Raw genomic sequence first — 23,099 nt, forward strand, 5'->3', positions numbered from 1 at the left:
AAGAGGTTATGCTGACTAGTTATGGGAACCAGTGGTGTCTTATTAGTGCAGTACCTCTGAGAGGAATTCTATCAGGGGGTACAAAGTTCCTTTTGGGCACCTTTGCAAAGGGGGAGGCTGGTGATGGGTAAGCTGAATGGGGGCAGGGAGGGACAAAACGGTGGGAGGAGGATGAAGACCACAGGAAAAGTGTTTGGAGCCCAGGTCTACCCACCCATATGGCATCAGCAGCTAGATACAGCAATAATGGAAAACCAAAAACACTCCTAAGTCTCTCTAAAATCTTTTAAATATAAAAATCATGCAGAAAATTAGCATTATCATATTTAGGCTCACACTGGAATAGATGTGGATGGATGCATGTCACAACTTGCTTCTGCAAGCAGCTGTAGTCTTGCAGCTGTGTCCCTGAGCTTCTATACACTCCTTCATGGTAAGCAGATCCACAAGCCAAAGAGCTACTGTTGCAAACCAGTTTCCTCCCAGATTTGACATTGTGTTAAGGAGTGTCATATATGCATTCTTCAACCCAGCATATATGGCTTGCCAGTAGCTGCAGCTGCACACTCGTGGTAGTGTCCCCAGCATCTCATGCAGGCAACATGAGATGTCTGAGTAGATAAGAAAATGTCAGGAAATTTCTGGGCCCCCTCCTTTGGCTCCTGGGTCCTCTTTTTGACCCTGGGCCCGGGTACAAATTACCCCCTTTACCACCCTCTTCTAGGCCCTGTATTAGTGTGTCAGAATTTGACTGAAAAACCTAGGTCCAGATTCTTGCTCAACTTTGAAATGCTCTGAATGACCTTGGGCAAGTCACTCCTGGCCTCCTTTATCTATAAGACAGATGCAGGATGGTACCATATGCAACTGCTCTGAAAAGCACTGGGTTCCAAGTGGAATAAATGCCAAGGAGAGAGCATTATTCTTGGTGCTGTTCCATTGATACTGCATGACTGCAGTCTTGCCTTTAAATGAAACTTTTTAGTTTGATACTGAACAAAGATGTTTAACCAAGCTGACTTTTCTCTCTCCTAACTGTTCCAGTAGGCCTCGGCAAAGCATTGTGGCTCTGGAGAGCATTGTCAGTGAAGCTAAGAATATCCCAGCTTACTTACCCAATGTGCTAGCATTGAGAGAAGCCCTGCAGCGGGCTCGGGACTGGACATCCAAGGTGGAGGCCATTCAGGTAGGGTTAACTGGGAGCAAATCCCTATAACTTACAGTCGAATATGTTTAAGTACCTCAGTGCAGTCCTTTTCATTATGAACTAGACTTTAAATTTTGCATTAGGAATGAGTTATAAACACTACAGGAATGTGACTAAATCTGTATGTTGCTATCAGTGAGTGAGCCTGTGATTTTTTGCGTTAAAGAAACAGTGTTGAAACTCATCTATGACTCTGTAGGTTGGAATAACTTCAGTCTGCCATGGTGATAGAAGTGTATAGTTAAAAATTGATTTTTATCCCTCCCCCTCAAGAACGGAAGTAACTATGCATACTTGGAGCAACTTGAGAATCTGTCTGCGAAAGGTCGCTTGATACCTGTCCGCCTTGAGGCCCTGCCACAAGTTGACTCACAGGTAGCAGCAGCCCGTGCCTGGAGGGAGCGCACTGGAAGAACATTCCTAAAGAAGAACTCTAACTACACACTTTTGCAGGTTAGTAGAATATAATCCTAATCCATGACCTGGTGAAGAGTCCTTGACATTGCCTTGTAACAAGGCAAGTGGATAACTCGAACTCCAACATCATTCTCTGAAGCTAGGGACTGGTGCAGCTGAAATACTTCCCCGTGTCTTCACAATGATTTTAAAGATTGGGAAGTCTGAACTCTTAACTTGGCTCAAATGAAAATATACATTTCCATATAATTTGACTACCCTTGACTGAAATGAGAAAGCATTCATTGTAAAGTTTAAATTTATTAACCAGCGCCTTTTTTAAAAAATTGGTTTATTGAAATCTTAATGAAAATGTGTGTTGCAAAATCTCAGCGCTATGTCTGAATTTCCCTGTCAGAGGTGAACCAGGATAACAAGTGTCCTGTTTGCACCTGAAGTTTCCACCTGTGCTGCTCTGCCTTGCACCTTCTGAGCCTGTTAAGCCTTTTTGTCTGGATGGTGTCTATTATTAAAAAGGGTTGTTAGGATAAGGAAAAATCATTGCCAGTTCTGACTTGTAATGTGGCCAGATCATATTTGGTTCTCCAACAAAAAGTTGATTCTTGACCCTGCCCATGCCAAGGAGTTGCAGGCCCCGCTTCTGCTTCTGTATTTCTGGTTAAATTGGGATGGGAGAGCATTCTAATCCCTAGAAATAGCCCTTGGCTCATTCCAACTAGGACAGTTCTCTTCTAGCTGCTGAATCCCTTTATAGGAGAGGCCATAACCTCAGTCAACTGTAGAAGGTTTTGGGTTCAATCCCTAGTATCTCCAACCTGAAGGGGAAAAAAGACCTCTGTTTCATTTTTTGTAGAGCTGTTGCCATTAGAGTGGATGAACATATGATTTGTATTCAATAAAGGACAGGCTCATATTTTTAAATAGCAGTGAAACCTGTATTTCAGTATTACTATGTAATTTTTGAAAGTATGGCCCTAATGAGATAGTGAGGGGGAATCTCTTGAAGGAAAATGTTCCTCATTTGCCATTCATCCATTTTACATTTAAGTGTTCTATCATGCCCTCCAAAAATAAAATTGAGGCTGTTTATGATAAACACAACCAGTATTTGGTAATCTGTCAGCATTTAACAGTAAATATAGGGAGTCTGAACGTGAGAAAGTAACTTTCTTTCTTGCAGTGTCTGCTCTCTGGATCTCCCTGCCCAGGGAGTTCATGTGCCCTTCCTTGCTGCAATTTTGTTACCTTGTGAGAATGTTGTCAGGCCTTTGGTCTGTTGTTTATCTATTTTTTGTTTTTTCTTGACACTTGGCTCTCATGATCTCTGGAGTTTTATCTGCTGCTCTTTGACTCTTTAATCTTTTTTTATCTTGTGTTTTTATTTTAGCTTCCATGAATGGTCCAACTTATATGTTTGCTGTCTATACAAATTCCTCTAATAAAACAATCAAAACCACACAGCAGGCTCCTGGACAGCCAGGATGGTGTAGTGGTTCTGGAGTTGGACTTAGACCTGGAAGATCTAGGTTCAAATTCATGTTCAGCCATGAAGCTTCATGGGTGACTTTGTGCCAGTCATCATGATATTTCAGCCTTGCCTACCTCACAGGGTTGTTGTGAGGACAAAAGGAGGGAAGGAACTATGTACACTGCTCTGAGCTCCTTGGAAGAAGGGCAGTAGAAAAATGCAAAAAGCTATAAATAAATACATAGTGCACATTTTGGTTGGAAAGGGGTATATAAATATTCTTAACATTCAACTCTGTAGTCCTTAACAAGCTTTTAATTCTAATTGCTGCTCTTGTATGTATATCCCAATTTTTTGGTCCTCACTGGGAAGCATAGTGTTGGGAATCCTTCAGACAACAGCTTGTCTTTTGTTCTGACATCAGTGTTGTGCTTTTTGGCTGCAGGTTCTGAGCCCTCGAACTGATATTGGAATTTATGGGAGCAGTAAGAATAGGCGAAAAAGAGTAAAAGAACTGCTGGAGAAGGAGAAAGAGAAGGAGCTTGATCTGGAATCCTTGAGTGAACTGGAAGATGGATTGGAAGAGACTAGGGACACTGCCACTGTGGTAAGGAGCTTATATGGATGTTACATCAGGTTTAATTTTCTGTATGGAGTACCATTATATGGCTGCAGATTAGTAAAATACATGCTTGTAATTCCTGTTGTTTAGGCAGGAGCTTGTAGTACAACTGTTGTGCAATTTTTGCTTTGCTTTAAATGGGAGATGGGTTTTAAATGAAAGTCAAAGTTGGAAACTTTTGAAACTGCAATTGGTCTTGGAAACTTTTGATTCCGTAGATTGGATTGAACTACAAAAGACATTGGGTGGAGTTACAACTTAACTGTATCCCAATTTTTAGACTGGAGCATTTCTTAAGGTGTGCACAGAAGTGGCCCACCATGGCTCAGGATATGGTTATTGATTGACAAAGATGCCATTAATAAACTACATCAGAACTTTTAAGTGATCTCTTTATTCTATCCAATGATATGTGTGGAATCCTGGAGAAATACCTGGAGAGTTTGGGAGTCAGTTATTGCACTTAGAGTTGTACTAATACTACAAATCAGGTGCAAAGAAGGGTGATGGGTGCTCTGTTGACGCAGTTGCTGCTTTGACTTTCGGAAATGCTTCTCTCCAGTAAAATGTAACAATTCACATAACCATTGTATGTTTTGTTAGCTTTGGTTTAAACCAGATAGAATCTAATGACGTAGTTAAATTGAGAGATTTCTAACTTAATGTGTTACTAACTAATATAAACTCTGAGGTGTTAGTGTCACAGCCTAATCCAACCTCCCCCCTTGAGCTGGCGCAAGACTACCTGTACCGGCTCCATGTTGCAAATGTGCCCCAGGCACGTTTGTCCTTATTGGGAGCCAGCCAGGCCAGCACAGAGGCCCATGCCAGTTTGACTGGGCTGAATCCAGATCCTGCACTGGGCAACACAGGGGTATGTGTGTGGGAGAGGGTGGCAGGAGAGTAGTTGAGAGTTGGAGGAGGTTGGAATAGGGTGGAATCAGAGGAGCAAGCCTCTGCAATATCCTAGCCCCCTCCTGGCAAGCCTGGCATTATACCCAGACTTCTTGGATCCAAGAAGCCCCATAGGGACAGCTGGGACTCTACACAGGTTAAGGGGAAAATATCCCTTTACCCTGAAGTGATCTTTAGCCACCTCCTAACCTGCATAGGATACAGCGCAGGCCTTGTGGCCTGTATGTACTGGCACAGGTTAGGATTGTGCTGTAAAGCTCATGGTTGCTAATTTAGACTTTATCAATCTCATGTTTTATTAGTTTTTACCTTGTAGATTTTGATTTTAATTTTAAGCTTAATATTTAGAGGACCCTTTTAATACTGCACTTGCCCTACAATTTAATGTTCAAATATGCTGCAGTGTTGAGTGTTTAGTAAAGTTGATTAGCCTTTTTAACTAGACCAGGTTTATAACTGATAGCATCCTGGGAACTAAGGGCGCAGCTGAACCTGGAAGCAGCATGCAATACCATACTCTAATTGTTATTGATATATATGTTGACTATAAATTCTTAGTGCTAGCTATACAATAAATAGTGAATAACAACTTATCCTTGAGGCTTAATTAGTGTTGAAGCAACTTGGTTTCAGTAAATAAGTGGCTTTTGTGGAAGTACACTGTTCTGCTTCTTTAGGATATATCTTTCATAGAACATTCTGCAATTGACCTTGAGAATGAAACAACCTTTTCAGTTGTGCAAATCAGTTTAAAAAATGGTTGAAGTCTCTTGACTTCAAAAACGTAATGCATTTGGGGTAAAGTTTTATCTGATGTATGGGCTACAGGCTGTTTCTCTCTTGCACCCTGAGATGTTTCTCTTAAGTGAAGCAGCTGGAGAATGTTCACCTCTTCTTCTTCTTTTTGAATAGGTGGCTGTCTTTAAGGATCGTGAACAAAAGGAGATTGAAGCCATGCATGCCCTCAGGGAAGTCAACCTGGCAAAGATGACCATGGTGGATCGTATTGAGGAGATCAAGTTCTGCATCTGCCGCAAAACAGCAAGTGGGTTCATGCTCCAGTGTGAACTCTGCAAAGACTGGTTCCATAGCACCTGTGTGCCCCTCCCCAAAACCAGCTCCCAAAAGAAGGGCTCCAGCTGGCCTGCCAAAGAAGTTAAGTTCCTGTGTCCGCTCTGCATGCGTTCTCGAAGGCCTCGGCTTGAAACCATCTTATCTCTGCTGGTGTCCTTGCAAAAGCTGCCAGTGCGTCTGCCTGAAGGCGAGGCGCTGCAGTGTCTGACAGAACGGGCTATGAGTTGGCAGGACAGAGCACGACAAGCCTTGGCTACCACTGAACTGTCCTCTGCACTGGCCAAGCTTTCTGTGCTGAGCCAGCGTATGGTGGAACAAGCTGCTCGGGAAAAAACAGAGAAAATAATCAGTGCAGAGCTCCAGAAGGCAGCAGCCAATCCTGACTTACAGGTAGGAGGGAGGGCTCATCTGATTGCTGTTGTGTGGCCAGTGGCACATGCTTAACTGTGATTCTGTGTGGTGTATAATGCTTCTTTCTTTCTGGAAATGCTTGAGTGGGGGGGGGGATGGGACGGGACGGAGGACGACAACGACCAACTGCTTCTGTTGCCATAAGATATTAGAAAGTGTTTACTCCTCTAGTTACCATAAAATCTTACAAGATACTGTGATGCCTTTTTGTTGGACTTGTGTCCTGTTGGCATAGGAGTTGGTCTGTTGAGCTGAATAAAATTTTTATTAAGTGGACAGAAAATTTTATATTCAGAAGTGGGCAAATTGGAACCCTTTTCCAAAATAGTATACTTTGGCCAGCAGGGGGGTTTGAGACTGAGAGCAAAGTCTCATACTGCAGCATCAGATGTCCCAACTTTAAACAGGACAACTTACAAACATATGAATACAAAGCAAATGCAAGTCTTTTGTCCTGTTGCTTAACCTTTAGTATTGTTGCTGTATTGAGGAGTTTAAAAAAGTCTATTCAGAGACTTTTTTTTTTACTGTCCCCTGTGTTTTTCTTTTGTCTGTTCCCTTCTCTTTGCTCCTTGATTCATGTTATTTTCTAACTACTACCCATATTTTCCTCAGGGAGGCTCATCTCTCACTCTGAGAATGAGCCTGTAGTGGTAGTAGTACTTAGCGTTTACATAGTGCCTTTTGAGCACACAAAACATGTCTGTCGCATGCTTTATCTTGATGATGTCCTGACAGCAACCCTGGAAGGTTAGTATTCATATCCCCATATTGCAGCTGGGGAGCTGCGGCTGCAAGGAAGTGGCTTGCTTAAGGCTGCCTAACAAGTTCATTGTAGAGACAAGATTCAAATCAGGGAAGTCCTAATTTGCAGCTCAGTCTCTTACCCTCGCTATTACACCAGTAGACGTTGTGATCTCCTAACTGGCTTTTAAAATATTTTCTCTCTAAGATGAACAAAATATTAACTATGTCTATATCAATAAAATCCCTGTCATTCAGATGACTTTTTATTCAGTTTTCTGTTAAATAGCATGTGGATTGGAACCACAGTGGTTTAACCCCCTACTACTGATTCAGATCAGCACCGCCCTGCGCTGACCTTCCCCCCACACTGGTTGGCTGCTACTTACAAAGCAAGCAAACACGACAAACTAAACAACATGTTTAAAGTCACATCTGTTTTGGTCTTAAAATGTTAAGATCACAGTTTGTCAGGATATATATTGGCCAAAGATTCAAATATAAACGGTTGGCTTGTCTTGATCTTCTGTCTTCATCAGTGATGTTTTCTTAGCACCTTTGTATGTGTCTGGGTCAAGAAACTATTTCTTCACAAATATGTATCACCCCCTTAGGGTCACTTGACTAGTTTTCAGCAGTCTGGCTTTAACCGGGCAACGAGTAGTGTGTCATCATCTCCTCGACAAACTATGGACTATGATGATGAAGAGACGGATTCAGATGAAGACATCAGGGAAGCGTATGGTTATGACATAAAGGTCAGTAGTGCCATAAAAACTTTTCAATACAAGAATAATTAATCTTAGTTTTATTTTTTCTATGGAATTTCAGCTAACTTTAGAGGTAATGTACCATCATAGCTTTAAAACATTGCTTGACATATCAATGTGATCCAAGTTCTGACACTTGTAAGGGAGGGGTTTTTGATCTTACTGCAGTTTTCACTTGAATTAACTGATGTGGGAAGAAGCAAAAATGCTGTCATCCTCATCATTCGGCAACAAAGATAAACCCTTCTTAATGTTGTTTGATGCTTTAGAAAAGGCACCTCCTCCCCAATAAATGGGTATGCTAGGTAACTCCTGATAACAAGGGTGATTTTTTTTTGTTAGGATGGTTGAGTTGGCTCTCATTCTTTTGTCTGTTCTAGGATAATGCCAGTGTAAAATCTTCCAGCAGCTTAGAACCCAACCTCTTCTGTGATGAAGAAATTCCCATCAAATCTGAAGAAGTTGTCACGCACATGTGGACAGCACCTTCCTTCTGTGCTGAGCATGCATATTCATCAGCTTCCAAAAGCTGCTCTCAAGGTAATGCTGTTTCCATGCAGGTTGAGCATCTTGGAGCTTGTCTGACTATACAGTACCACTTTAATTATATATTTTTTTCACTGTTCTGGTCTAGAAACCTCTCAGAGTGACCTTGAGCAGCTAAAAACAAAACAGCCAAATGCATTAAAACAACAGCATAAAATAATGTGAAATATTGTGTAACTGAGTGGTGTGTAATGCCCCAGTTTAACTATAGTCATGACTTACTTTGCTGTTTTGAACATTGAAGCGACTTCACATTCTATCTATCTAAGAGGAATTCTGCCATAAACTACCCAACCATTTATATGATCATGTATTGGACTGCAATGTTGCAAAATATACCTGTGTTACCATCTGCTGTGGTATTCTGGAATGTCTAGCAGAATATGACTTGGGACCATTGCTTGGCTGTGATTGTTATCTTTCCTGGAGGTCACTGTAGTGGTAATTGAATTTTGGTGCTCCCAGGGCTCAGTGTTCCTCCATGTTGTTCAATATCTACATGAAATGTATGGGGAAGGGTATTAGGACATTGAGTTGGATGTCGGTTTGTGGATGATACCCAGCTATATATATCTGTTCTGCTCCTGGACCCAACTTTACCGTTGGTCCCCAGGATATCCTTACCCAGCTTAAGCTGGTATACCAGCTGTATCCTGTTTTATCAGCCCTGACTATGGTTGTCTACACATTGGTTACAGTGGTCCAAGATCAATTTAACTTGTGTTATGGGAGACTGCCTTTGAAAATCATTTAGTTTCTAAGGGTGCATTTGAAAATCATTTAGTTTCTTTAGAAAATCACTAAGTTTCTAAGGGTGCAATCCTAACACCTTATGTCAGTGCTTTCCAGCACTGACATAAGAGCAGTGCAGCTCTGAGAGAAGGGAACAAACATTCCCTTACTTTGAGGAGGCTTCCATGAGTGACACTCAACTGCAGGATGCACCACACGTCCCATTGGCGCCGCTATGCCAGTGCTGGAAAGTACTGACATAAGGGGTTAGGACTGCACCCTTAGAAACTTAGTATGCTGACTGGCACTAGGTTGTAGCAAACACATCATACCTCTACATCTCCAGCTGCATTGACGGCTAGTTTGTTTTTGAGTGCAATTTAAGGTGCAGGTTTTGGCCTCAAATTGGTTTAGGACCACAGTGCCTAAAGGACTACCTTCCCCTCTTATGAAATCATCCTCTGAAGTCAATGAGAGAACTTTCTTGTATGTCCCATTGGTGTTAGAGATATGTTTGGCAGTGTCACACATGAGGGACTTTTCTGTGGGGTCACCTGGTATGTGGAACTTCCTGCACCAGTATGTGAAATCGGCACCAAAGCTGCCACTGTCCTAACAACATCTAAAAATCCTATCTGTCTCACCTAGTCCTTGGGGTTAAGATTTTTGTAAATGATGAAACTCCTCTCCCCGCCCCCTTTTCATGATTGCTGGTACTGCTTTTAGCTGCTAGTGCTGTGGTCTTATATTTAGTTGTTTTGTATGTTTGTTGTTGTTATATTGAGTTATATTTTGTTTTTATGATATTAATTAATTAATTATTAACAGTATTTATATACCGCTTTTCAACTGAACGTTCACAAAGCGGTTTACAGAGAAAAATCAAATCACTAAATGGCTCCCTGTCCCAAAAGGGCTCACAATCTAAAAAGATGCCAAGGAATACCGGCAGACAGCCACTAGAACAGACAGTGCTGGGGTGAGGTGGGCCAGTTACTCTCCCCCTGCTAAAAAAAGGAGCACTCACTTGAAAAAGTGCCTCTTACCCAGTTAGCAGGGGTTAATATTGTTAATTGCCTTGAACCTCTTCCAGTAGGAAGGCTCAATGTGCTATATAAATCTTAAATATTTTTTTTTAAATTTTATTTAACTATTCCTAGGCTTTAACAAGAAATTATCTTGTTTACTAGTATGATTTTTGGCTTCTCTCTGAAAGGTTCCAACACCCCGAGGAAACAACCTCGTAAGAGCCCCCTAGTACCTCGAAGTTTAGAACCCCCAGTGCTTGAACTGTCTCCAGGAGCCAAATCACAGCTGGAAGATCTAATGATGATTGGAGATCTCCTAGAGGTATCTTTGGATGAGACCCAGCACATCTGGAGGATCTTGCAGGCCACACACCCACCATCCGAGGATCGATTTCTCCATATAATGGAGGTAAGGAAAGGCATGTCGAGTAGATAATAATTTAGTCATTCTGTTTTATGGCACTTCAGATTGCTTTTGTTGGCTCCCATTGTCTGCCTCCTTCTTGAGGTCCTACTTCACTTCCTTAACAATGATTTCCTTGTACTACTGTAGCCTTGTTGTATCTGTCCTTCCATTTCTGTTTGATTCTCCACTTTTCCTTTCATCTCACTGGCAGCCCAATCCTATCCACACTTTCCTGAGAGTAAGCCCCATTGACTCTAATGGGACTTACTTCTGAATAGACACGCTTAGGTTTGGGCTGTGAGTCTGTACAGACAACAATTTTTCCACACCTCATACCTAAAATACATCTATATAGCTGGATAAATGTTTAGGAACAGTTTTTTATCTAGGTATAGTCCTTTTCTCTTGTGAGCAGGTTACTCAGATGTTGAAATTGTCTCACACGTTTGATCCCTGAAAAATTGGTTGTCTTCTGTAAGAGGGCCTGTCCTTGCATCCTGTTGCCTTTTCCATAATACAGCCAGTTGCCTTACTACCTTTAGACATCCTGCCCCTTACTTCATGTGCCATCTAGTTTTCAGACAGTGTTGCTTTAGTAAATTATGTTTTGCCTGATGATTCATTCTATTTTCCATGTGTCCCTCATCTACACTCTATGTTGTACTTTTGGGGGTACTTTTTGTACTTTCCTTTATATTATATTGTATACCTTTATGTTGCCATCTATCAGAATTTTTGCACACATTCAGATCTTTATTTTAGACAATGAAACCCTGTCTTTTCTCTCCTCATTGAAAGGCACTCAAGCCAGTTTACAGCAGAATTTAAGAAGAGTAACAAATTAAAATCAAACAAAACTACAACAGCCATAACCAATAGTAGTAAAATGAAAATCAGGCAGTAATAATCACAATAACATAAACTGAGCACAGGGCAAAAACCTAACCCTCCAAAATGAAAGAAAATTATGTTTACAGTTGCCATTGGAAAAATGGACAGAAAGGGAACCTACCTGATGTCTTTCGATTGTTAGTTCTACAAGCAGGGTACCACAAGAGTTCCACAAGAGACAGTTCTCTCCACATGTTACTGCCTGTTGGACCTCTAATATTGGAACTTGCAGGAAAGTCATTTCAAAACGGAGAAGGCAGTCTTTCAAGTACCTTGGTCCTAAGTCATTTAGATGTACTGACTTGACTGAGGAGATTTACCTGGTATTATTTTAAGGCTCATTGCATATGTATTTGGAATCGGCAACTGGAAGCCCTATGTCCCAGTTCAGTCCCTGAATAGTATTAGTTTATTCCCTCAGTAGGTAACCCAGAGGAAAGAACTGAATGGAAAAAGCAGTGGCTTTGGCCATGGAACTTGTCCACTTGGGAGATGGTGGGTAGGCCCTGACCTGTTGTTCCCCCTTGAAACTAGCTTTCCAAAAGAAAGACTTACTGACCAAGGAGAGAGTGGAGGAAGAAGATATATAATATGTACCTCTCATTCACCTTGAAAACTTTTCTTTGATCCATTTGGCTTTAGCATAGAACTGGGCACTATACACTTGGGCTTGTTTATAGAATAAGCCTGTATTGTGAGGTTTAATTCAAGTTTGCCTCTATCTGAATGAGCCCTCCCTTTTTGTAAAGTAGGCATTGGTATTTCCAATTAGAAGCAATTATTTAAAGACCATGCTCCAACTCCTGCTTTTGCAGTCTTCTTAACAGATGGTGTCTCTGTTTGGAAAAAGAAAGGATATTTGATTTTTAAAGGTTTAGTGCTAGTGCTGTTCAACATCCAGGTTCAGTTTCTGTGGCATTAGTTTAATCAGGCCAAAAGGTAGATGTAAACTTGTAATGATCTTCAAGATTAGTGAAAATAGAATCGCAGCACCTAATTATTATTTGAAAATATTTATATATCTCCTTATTTATCCAGATCTTGACTTCTTTAGCTTCACTACAGTTTGCATAATTCATGACTGTGTTTTCTTTGCATAGATGTGCAATCTTTGCATGGTCTATGTCAGAGAAGGTTAAGGTGTCCACGGTTGGGGAAGGCTGTAGCTGTCATTGTTGCCGTCTGCATCAATGATCTGAGATGGAGCACAGCAATGTATGTGCACCCTCTAAAAGACAAGATAGCATACTTGCTGGAAAGAAGTTACTGAAGATCTGGCTTTTCTCTTTAATATACTGTGGGAATGATTCTGAGCAATTGCCTTGACCTTTCTTTCTTGAAGGATGATAGCATGGATGAGAAGCCATTAAAAATGCGGAGTAGAGACTCTTCTGAGAGGAAACGGAAGCGCAAGCTAGAGAAAGGGGAGCAGTTCTTTGGTGAAATGAAGCAAAAGTCTAAGGAGTTGAAGAAGCTGGAGAAACCCAAGAAGAAGAAGCTAAAGCTGACCATGGACAAGACCAAGGAACTGAACAAGCTGGCCAAGAAACTGGCTAAAGAGGAGGAGCGGAAGAAGAAGCGCGAGAAGGCAGCTGCAGCAAAGGTGGAGTTGGTGAAGGAGTGTACAGAGAAGAAGAGGGAGAAGAAGGTCTTAGACATCCCCTCCAAGTATGATTGGTCAGGAGCTGAGGAGTCGGATGATGAAAATGCAGTGTGTGCTGCACAGAACTGCCAGAGGCCCTGCAAGGACAAGGTGGGTCCTCTTGGCTGAACGTTTTCCGAGATCACTGCTAGCCTGCTTCAGACTTCAGGCTATGCCTTAGCATGTTGTGACTTTTTATTAAAAGGGTAGAAACCATAAAACCATAAACTTTAATAATCAAGGACATACTTTATGGGCATGTATTATTTCTACATGTGTGAAGAGTGACTGGCCATGCTAGAGTGGAATTCCGTCTTGGCCACTGCATTTCAGTGCTGGCAAGCATGTCTTTAAGAGAAGAAGTATTTTTTCATTTGATAAGTGTTCCCATTTCCTCCTTTCCTTCCCTGCCTAGAAAACTTGCTGACTGACACACAGGAGTTAATTTCAGACTTGATAGAGAAATTTTTCCAGGCCCTAGTGTGTGTTGAAGTGAAAGTCCCTAAGCTGGCTGTGCAGTCCTTGTTTAGGAAAGTTAATCTTTCAAAAGCTCTTGCATAAAGCCTGTGAGCCATGTGTCTGCAGGTTGAGGGGAAGCCACATGTCGCACTGCCCCACTTTTCTTGCTTGGAGGTAAATCTGCAGAGCTTTTAAAACTGATCGGATTATAGCAAATTAAATCTCTTCCACTCCAGAGACCTTTTCAGGTCCACTTGCAGCAATTTTGGACTCAAGTTGCAGCTCTGCGGGAAGAATCTGTGGAATCAGTTCTCAAACTCATAGCAATTCTGTGCTTGTGTTCAGGAAACATTCCACAAAGCTGCTTTGGAAGTGTGTGTGCATAGCTAGGATTCACTTGTGCTGCAGCATGCCAGCTGGCACATTTGTGCTATGATGCACCTGATCCCTCCTTTGGGGGTGGGGGGAGCAGGCTGACAGTGTGCAGTAATAAAGGATATTTGGGCAGCTGAGCAATATAGCATTGCTGAGGGTGATTCTTATTGAAAATATCTTTTCTTTTTGACTACAAAAAATGCTTCAAGTTTAAATCCTGCACAAAGTGCATAAAGTGCTGCAGAAATTTCCATATGCAGCAAAAGAGAGTTTTGCTGCAGGATTTAGCTGCAGAGACCTGGGAAACATACTATGAAGAAACTTTCAAGCATTCTGATTATTTTAGACTCATCACCCATGCTATCCACAGCCTGTCAAAATGGGTAACACTGTTGTATAGTGTTCTTAGAAATTGTTTCTTATAAAGCTCAAAGATTTCTTTAGAGAACAGTTTAAAGTACACTCTGCCAACTTGTACTTCTTCTTGTCCTCTAAATGCTTATCTGTACAAATTTAAAGTGACTCCAGGAGACAGTTTGGTTTTGAACTACAGAAAAAAGAGTTCTAAAACATAAAGAATACCTCAATGCATGTCCTTATTCTTCCTTATTGCATGGTGCTTATGCTTAAGACATATTAGGCTGAAGAAGTTGTGCTGGGAATCACCAAAAAGATGGTCTTTGAGGTTTGGGACACTTGGCATTTAGGATAATAGGAGAGACAGTGCTGGGGCTCACTAATGTGGTGCAGTGACTTATCCCAGGAGGTGAACTGTCATCAGGATTCACTTGAAACAGAGTATGTTGCAGCACTGTGGTCTCAAGGTTATGAAGGCACAAACAGTTAACTGCTAGTGAGACTATAGCTGCTTGTGAGCCCAATCCTGGGCTAGATGCGCCGGCTTACTGCCTGTGTACACTGTCATAAACGTGCCGTAAGGTACGTTTGCAAGCTTTAACGCTGGGCGAGTGCCCATGCTAGTCCAGTGCTGGGCTAGCACTGGGTGGGCACCAGGCTTGCACTGACAGCCGAGCCGCAGAGAGGAAAGCGGGGGCAGGTGAGAGGCAGGGAGGAGGCGTTCCAGGGAGGGGGGAGCTGGAAGGAGGGTGGGGGGAGGTGTGACAGGGAGGCGGGAGGCAGGGAAAGGGTGGGGGGAAGCATGCTGGGGGAGGGAGGGAGGTGGGACCAGTGGAACGTTGTTCCACCAGATCCAGAGCCTTCTCGTCAGGCTTCGCGCCTGACACGAACGCTGTTACTTCACCGACGACCTTTTGGTCAGCAGTGAATCAAGTAGCCCCATTGTGGGGCTATTCCCTTTACCTGGGGGAAGGGGATGAAAGTCCCCTTTGCCTGAGGTGTCGCCCGCAGCTGCCATGGGAGCACAGGATGTCGCCTCAGCTGTTTTCGGTGCTGCTACAGGAGCTCAGGATTGAGCTCTAACTAGGTGAAAATCATTCTTCTGCCACAATTAGCATCTCAAACTTGAGACCAAGAGATGAAGAGGCCACTCCCCATCATATTTAGGAGTCTATCTCGCTTCACTCCAACACTCATTTGACAGTCATTTTGTCAATTTAGTCTTGCCTAGATTCAGCTTCAGTTGGCTTATTCCTGAATGGCTAGGCACTGACTGAGCATAGGCTCTGCAAGACCTGGGTTAGAAAAGGATATAACTGTCTTGTCACATACTGAGAGCATGCATCATAAACCTCTGGTTTCTCCCGATGGACTTGTACATTATAGGATGCAGCATTTGTATGCAATTTCATTATTACTACTCGTTGGCTTTTTTTTTTTCTTCCTAAGAACAAACAGAGCAGCCCAAATGATTCTATGTGTGTGAGTTCCTATCTATTTCAAAGACCTTAAAATCTAACAAGATCATTTCTTCTGTAGTAGGTGGACATCATCCAAAAAAACTTACAGGCACAAGTGTCTGTGCCATATTATTTATTTATTTATTTATTAACTTTTCAACTAAAAGTTCACAAAGCGGTTTACAGAGAAAAATCAAATAACTAATGGCTCCCTGTCCCAAAAGGGCTCACAATCTAAAAAGATGCAAAAGGAACACCACTAGACAGCCACTAGAAAAGACACTGCTGGGGTGAGGTGGGCCAGTTACTCTCCCCTTGCTAAAAAGAGGAGCACCCACTTGAAAAAGTGCCTCTTACCCAATTAGCAGGGGTTAGGCCAAAATTCAGACTGGCGGTTTTAGAAAACAGTAGTAACCAGTATGCCATCGGTGACACAGTGCAAATACAATGGCAGCAGAGAAAAAAGACTTTGTGTTGGTTGGTTAGCATCTGTGTGAATAGAGAGCCAAACTTCCTTACTTCCTGTGTCTGAAGTAAACCATAAATCTGGGAAACTGTGTCTTTAAAATAAGGAAAGAGTTACTGGAAGTAAAACTGACTGAAGTAAGCCCACTATTGTACATATCAGCCAAACTTTGACAGAGAACAGTCAAGCTTAGTGGTTATATCCCCCAGAGTTCTAGAATCCAGTTGGCTACATGATGCCAATGGCAGACCAGATTATTTGGCTCACTACGCCGGTGGGATCACTACCTTCTGAGAGAGTAATTTGATTATTATTACTACAAACATTTATATACTGCTTTTCAGCTATGGCTATAGTATTGCACAATATCCCCAATAACCATGTCACCTGTTTTCAAATTACTGTGGAACATAAAATTTGGTGCATCCAATGAAATTTATGGATTAGAGTAGACTGGTTATTGTCATGGAACCCAAGAAGTCTCAACTCATCCCTGAAGAACCTTGCCATGCATGTTGAGGTCACCCTTATGGGTCAGCCCAACCTCCAGGACCAGGCAAACGCATAATTAATTGGTTTAATTTGGCAACACATAACTTTACAGAACAACAAAGATGCTTCAACACTTCACTAACATTTCTGTCCTCCCAATCACCTCAGATGACTTCCTGCTGAGATGGCACATCCATCTTGCTCAATTGGGTCTTATAACACACACAAGGTCAGTGGTCTTATCAAGAATAAAATAACATAATGTTTCATTGTCTCTTCATATTGGTGAATTTTCTGTACTTAATTCACCCAGAGCTGAGGTTAGACATCAAAGTCCTTCTGAAAGCTGAAATGAAAGTGTTTCAGTGCAGAGAACTAAAGCCATTTTTCCCTTTGGTGGCAGTATATTTGTCTCATTTTTTAATTAACTGTCTTTTTAAACTTCATTACATTTGTGGTTCCTCTTGGTCCTGCCAGTGCCTGGTGTCCATTAACTCTCTGCCACATCCATGCAAAAAATTAGACAGGAATCCTTTGACCTAAGTGCTGCTAGAAACCAAAAGGTAAATTTGACTCAAGACAGCAAAAAGAAGAAATATCTTTAGCAGACACTTGAATTAAGGAGGCTTGTGAATTATACCACAAATGGTGCAAGTTGTGGAACAGTGATAACATTTTAAATTCTTCTAAAAGCACTGATGATGATGATGATGATGATACAGGTATTTCTATACCGCCTTTCTTGGTCCTCAGATTTCTCCTCGGACTTTATTCAAGGCGGTTTACATAGGCGGCTAATCAATTCCCCGTAGGGATTTTTACAATTTGAAAGAAGGTTCAGAATATGCACTCTGAACTATTCATGGGGATAAATGAGGCACAATTTGATACTTGTTAGAATCCAGAGTCAACATGATAATTTCTAGAGGATGGTGATATCTTTCAACTTTACATCTATGGTGGTTTGAAGTGCCTTTGTACTGAGTCCATCCTTTAGTCCAGTCAACCCAATGTTCTCTACAACAAGTGGTATCGGCTATTGGTACTCTTGTACAGTGGTCTTTTCTTACTATATATTAACTGCAGTCTCTGGGATTTAAACTTGGACCATCCACATACAAAGCATATAGTCTAGCACTGAACCATGGAACCTCCCCTAAAACTTGAAATGCCACCTAGTTTTGCTTTTCATATGTGGTTGTAGCTTTGCATTGAGAAGTTTTGAAACACAAGATAATTCCTGAAGATTTTTGTTCCTTGGTGAGGGTAATGACAAATGGAAGTACTTTTTGACTAGCTAGTGTAACCTCAAAAAACATGGCAACAGCTATTCCAGCATCAGTGTTCCTGGTCTGTGGGATTTTAACTGTAAATAGTTGTAGAACTGCAATAGTGTAAATTTCAATTTATTTAATTGGCTCTAAAATGCCATGTACAGTGGTGCAAGAGTCCATGTTTGCACAGTGCCTTGTTACTTATTTAGACCATGGAATTATCTGTGGTATGGAAGTTATAAAGGTAGTACAATCCTGAATTGTAAATGGTGGAGTATTATATGGGTCCCCTATGGATAATGTCCATATTCTGCAAACTCTACTCATACATAGACAGGAATTGGAATCCCAATATGACATTTAAAACTATGAGAGAGTTCCGTGGTACTTGGTTTCAGAAATGAAGTCACTGGGACATTTTGCAGTATGGGGCGTTTTCTTCTCATAGACTATTTTTCCTTTTCCATTGAGCTTCCAGGTATGGTGTTCAGTGTTTTCCCTGGCAGATTCCCAGCTAATTATTAGGGAACCACTGAGTCTGTTCCCTTAAGCAGCTTTGAAAGTACCTGGGGCCAAGTGATACAGGTAGGGTAACATTGGCCACCAGATTTCTGGTATCATTAGTGATGATATTTGCAGCATCTAACCAGGTCAGATCCTGTTCTGTCATGTTGTAAATATTATATTTTATTATTGATAAAGTATTTCTATCCCACCTTTCTGTCTTTGGAAAGACCCCAATGTGCCTAACAAACAGTAATCAAACACTGAAAACATGTTTTAAAAAGGAAGCAGTAGAACCAGATAACATCAGCCAAGGTGAGTAAATTGCTATCATACTGGCCGCTGTCAAACGGCCCATGTCAAATGCTCTATGAAAGGGCCATGTTTTTGCAGTACAGTGAGAGGCCAGTAATGATGGGACCAGGGGAGCCTCTGTTTGGACGACATTCTACAGTTCTACATTCTGCCTGACTTGGTGGCCAAGAATGGATGCCCTGAATTAGCCCTGGCTTCTTGGGTGACCTTTGCATTCTAGTTTTTCAGACTTTTCTGAGTCAGTAACACTAACCTAGGGAAAAGGATATTGCCTCTTCTTGTTTCTTTCTTCTTCCTTTGCAATGTAACTGACACAAGTTTGTTGGTTTTTTTGCAGGTAGACTGGGTGCAGTGTGATGGTGGCTGCGATGAGTGGTTCCATCAAGTCTGTGTTGGCGTCTCACCAGAAATGGCTGAGAGTGAAGATTATATCTGTATAAACTGTGCAAAGAAGCAGATGCAAGGGCCAGTTAGTCCAACACATGCACCACCACCTCACTTCTTGCTGAGCTACAAACTCCCCATGGAAGACCTCAAAGAGACAAGTTAGCAGCTGCTTGGTCTTGCTGGGACTTGAGGGAAAATGGAACACTAAGAAAGTGGTGTGAAGTTAATATAGCCACTTGGAATGCTCCATGGATGTATGGCCCTATAGCAGAGCTGGCCCAAGTAGCTGGCTTCCTTTGTATGAAGGGGATGTCATGGGCACAGGGGAACTGATGGAGCTATGCAGATACATGCTGTTGGAAGCCCCAGTCAGTATTTTTACTCCTATGTTTTCTAAAGGGCTGAGTATAGGTACTGCCTTCACGCTGAGCAGATGTGAGGTGTGTGGATGATGGATTTCTGCCTCAGCACTTCAGATGGAGCATTTGTTGAGAGTCCTTAACCCTGAGTTTGCCCCATAGTGGCATGTTGATCATGCAGATATGAAGATGGTTCCTTTCAGCCTCTTCCTATTGTTGAGGCTGCTAAGGCAATGTTACATGGATAAGGAATCTGCTTTCAGACCAGAAGGGAGGGGACCAGAGTAGGTGGACAAACTAGTTCATGTTTTGTTGTTAGAAGGCAAAAGGAGCTTTTAGGTCTTGAAAACAAGCATTGGTTTTCTTTTACCCTCAATGAAATTAGGGTATCTCCCCTGTTTGGGACAAGGTCACACATAAATTAACAATGTAGCTAAGGTATTTAACCTTGGCAAAGCACTCCTTCCTGCACTGGTGGTCATTTTCTTCTGTCTTAGGCTTTTATCAACACTCTGTCACTCAGTTATCTGAAGCAACCTGCAGCTGGTAAAGTGGATATCATGAGTTAAGAAGATTAATGACTCGGATTGACAGTAGCTCACAATTCCACACTGATGTGCTTTTGTGAAAAAGCTTCAATTCACCAGTTTTCCCAGCATCATGAACAGTAGTCTCTGAGTCCCAGTAAGCAGCCCACAGGTGGAGTTTGCAAGCTGTCCTTTGGTTTTGATGGATGAAGGCCCACACCTGGCTACAAATATGGTTTGACCTTCTGCCCCTTGTTTTGCTGAAAGACAGGTGGCTTGGGGAGGGATGTGTCCCGAGTGACAATTGTTTTAGTAAACCCATTTTTAAAGAAGAACTGGTTTTTACTTTTTTCTATGTCTCGGACTACTGACTTGTTCTACAAAAAAAAATAGATTATTTTTCTTTGTTTTTATACTTAACCACGGTTACCAGCAGCACAGAAAAAGAGAGAGGCTCACTAAACAAAAAACCTGCCTGCAGACGTGGGTTTTTTTAAACTTCATTCCTTCCTTGTAGTACAAGGAAATTAGCAGTTACTCCCCATCCTTGCTCCACCTGCTGCCTGTGTTTTAAATAGGTAAAACAACATTTCATGTGCTACCTTCATGTATGGGATTAGTTCTGTTAGCAAGGCCTGGTTCTTGCTGTCTCCAAGTTTATGCTGGCTTTTTTGTAAGTGAATGGCTGAAACTGGCCATTGTGGTGTCTTTCCCCTGCCCTCCCCCCATTATCTATTGTGTTTCCATTCTTCTAAAGTTCTAGGAGTGTTGTAACTATAGTGTCCAGTCTTATTAGATGCAGGGGTTGGGATTTTCTAAAAGATAAAAATCTGTAGTGTTTTGCCTTGACTGTTTTGTGTCCCTTCTGTTGTATCCAGTACTTGGAGACTTCATTGATAAGCATCTCTGATATGGGGCACTGTTGACAACTTCTGTCTGCATATAATGCATTTCATATATCTGAATGAGTGAGTGGGTAAATACATAGTGGGGGACAGGTATGTATTTGCTTTAAGTCTAGGGTTGGTTGTAGAAGTTCTTAAATCGTATTCTGGGGATCATTAGTTATTCCTGGTGTACTTTTAACTTGACCCTGACACTCAACTGAAAAACAAGAAACTATTCCAAAGTATTTTCTAAGTTTCCTCTACATGCTGAAGCACAGCTCTCCCTCCCACTCACATGGGTACACGAACCTCTGGATTGCAGCCATGAAGAAGAAAGATATCTTCCCAAACTGCCCAATTTTTGATGGTTCATGAAACTGACAGGGCAGATTAGGCTATCAGGGGTTAAACAAGCTGCCACTAGGGGGACCACTGTTACCCAATCACAATTATAGCCACACCCTTTGGTTTTTATAAATTGGGTAGTAGCCTCTAGAGCAGCCATTTTCAACCACTGTGCCTTGTTACAGAAAATCCCCCCATTTTATTGTATTTCTGGTTATGCTACTGTGATATCAACAACAGGCCTTCTTATATGGATGCCAGCATGCAAAATGAACTATTCTCCCAGAAAACACTGGCCTACAGGCCTCATTCCCACTTTAGTCAAGCTCAGACTCTTGGTTGTGTATTCCCTCTTCTCCCCTCACAATCACACATCCTGGAAGGAAACAGAACGCTGGTTTGCATCCAGTCTCAGGTTCCAGTGTTCCAATAGACCAGGTGTACTAATTCCCCTAAACAGCTAAACCAGGCTCTTTTGGTAACAGCCGTGGCACACTGGTGTGCCGTGAGTGGTCCACACGTACGCCACAGGAATTTGGGGGAAAGTCATTTATTAATAGGGCCAATGGGAGATGTGGGCCCCCACTGGCAGCAAGGTGTGCCTTGTCAATTGTCAAAAACCTGGTGGTGTGCCTTGAACATTTTAGTGCATTGTCAGTGTGCCATGAGATGAAAAAGGTTGAAAATCACTGCTCTAGTCTAGAGCCTCTAAAAAGTTTGGGAACTAGTTTGAGCTAGTACATTTGATTATCACTGACTAGAAACAAAAAACTTGAAGTGGCAACAAGAGGACTGATGACAGATGGGATGGTCTTCAGTCAGTGAAAATAAAGGCAACTGGGCTTATGGGTTTTGGGGTGTATGTTCACTTCCTCATAGTTTCTGCCAGCTGGCATGGTTTTGCCAAGGACAATTAGTGAAACAAGCACTTAGCCTCTTCTAGCCTCCTCTACTGTCTTCTATTGACAGTGTGCGTGTAGACCAACTTTTTTATGCACTGGTCTGCCTGTTGCCTAGCTTTTGATCCCATTTTGGTCTACCTTCAAAACTGGATGTACTTCTGGAGGTGTTCTGTTCCATTCCCCCCCCCCCCATTTCTGTTCTGCCTAGGAACCCTGCCTAAATATTCTCTGTCCACAAAACTTATTTGACTGTCCCACTTCCTGACTTGCCACTTTCTTGACCTCAGCAAATGTATCCCACTCAGTTCTTCCACACCTTCATATTCTCATTTCATTAGTATTTTATGGGTATGACCTGGAAGTCACTAGTTTAAAAGCTTGGTTCAAGTGTGAACTCACTGGGTAGACCATAGATGGACTGTCATTGGTATGTGCATCCATCCACCCACCTACCCGCTATAATGGTAAGGTAAGCCTGGTGCTCTTAACAGAGTTGTAAGGAATACTGAATATTCAGAGGGTTTTTTGTACATCTAGGAAAAGTGCTACATAAAAGTTATCCAGTATTCAGTGAACCTCACTTAAACTGGTCCTTGGGTAAGGCTATTGTAGACAGTGATTTTTTTACTAATCACTAATCACTCAGAAGAAGTGAAAAACACGTTTTTAATAGAAATGATTGAAGCCCCATTGGCAGAGATATACAAACGTCCTTGTCAATGACAAGCACAGGTTTGTTCTTGCAAGTGCAACACTTTCAACTTCATCTTTTGAGAAACAAAATTAGAAAGTTTTCCATCTGAATGTGAAGAAAAAGTTGAAAACTCTTCATAGATGTCTAGAGGTGGTCGGTTAAATGGATATAACACTTAATTCCCCTTAATTTTTGGGTAGCTTTGTCTATAACCCACACCACTTATATGCTTGAATATTTCACAGACCTTTGCCAAAAGTTGATATGAACAGAAAAGCTGAAATACATAAGCAAGCTAACTGGAATTGTTTGGGTTTTGGAATTTTGCTCATGGAGCTTGAGGGAAGATCCCTCTATTTAGGTAAGAAATCTTTGTGGATCAGTTAACAAAAATTTGAATTGAATTTCATTTCATTTCTTCTG

General features: G+C 41.8%; 1 protein-coding gene across 5 annotated transcripts in view; it reads left to right on the forward strand.

Annotated features, from left to right (window-relative positions):
* The window catches only part of KDM5A (lysine demethylase 5A), a 61,371-nt gene extending 39,346 nt beyond the window's left edge, over window positions 1-22,025 (forward strand). For 3 of the 5 annotated variants that reach the window (XM_066633165.1, XM_066633167.1, XM_066633169.1), the window contains 9 exons: window positions 1,045-1,186; window positions 1,481-1,660; window positions 3,538-3,699; window positions 5,542-6,093; window positions 7,473-7,616; window positions 8,009-8,168; window positions 10,123-10,343; window positions 12,574-12,984; window positions 18,913-22,025. In XM_066633165.1, the coding sequence (XP_066489262.1) occupies window positions 1,045-1,186; window positions 1,481-1,660; window positions 3,538-3,699; window positions 5,542-6,093; window positions 7,473-7,616; window positions 8,009-8,168; window positions 10,123-10,343; window positions 12,574-12,984; window positions 18,913-19,125 (2,185 nt within the window). In that variant the 3' untranslated portion in view covers window positions 19,126-22,025. The remainder of the gene's footprint in view (window positions 1-1,044; window positions 1,187-1,480; window positions 1,661-3,537; window positions 3,700-5,541; window positions 6,094-7,472; window positions 7,617-8,008; window positions 8,169-10,122; window positions 10,344-12,573; window positions 12,985-18,912) is intronic. The other 2 variants (XM_066633166.1, XM_066633168.1) reach the window with 1 other exon arrangement.
* The last annotated feature ends 1,074 nt before the right edge of the window (window positions 22,026-23,099 follow it).

This window comes from Tiliqua scincoides, chromosome 7 (genome assembly GCF_035046505.1).
Source record: "Tiliqua scincoides isolate rTilSci1 chromosome 7, rTilSci1.hap2, whole genome shotgun sequence".
Lineage (NCBI taxonomy): Eukaryota > Metazoa > Chordata > Lepidosauria > Squamata > Scincidae > Tiliqua > Tiliqua scincoides.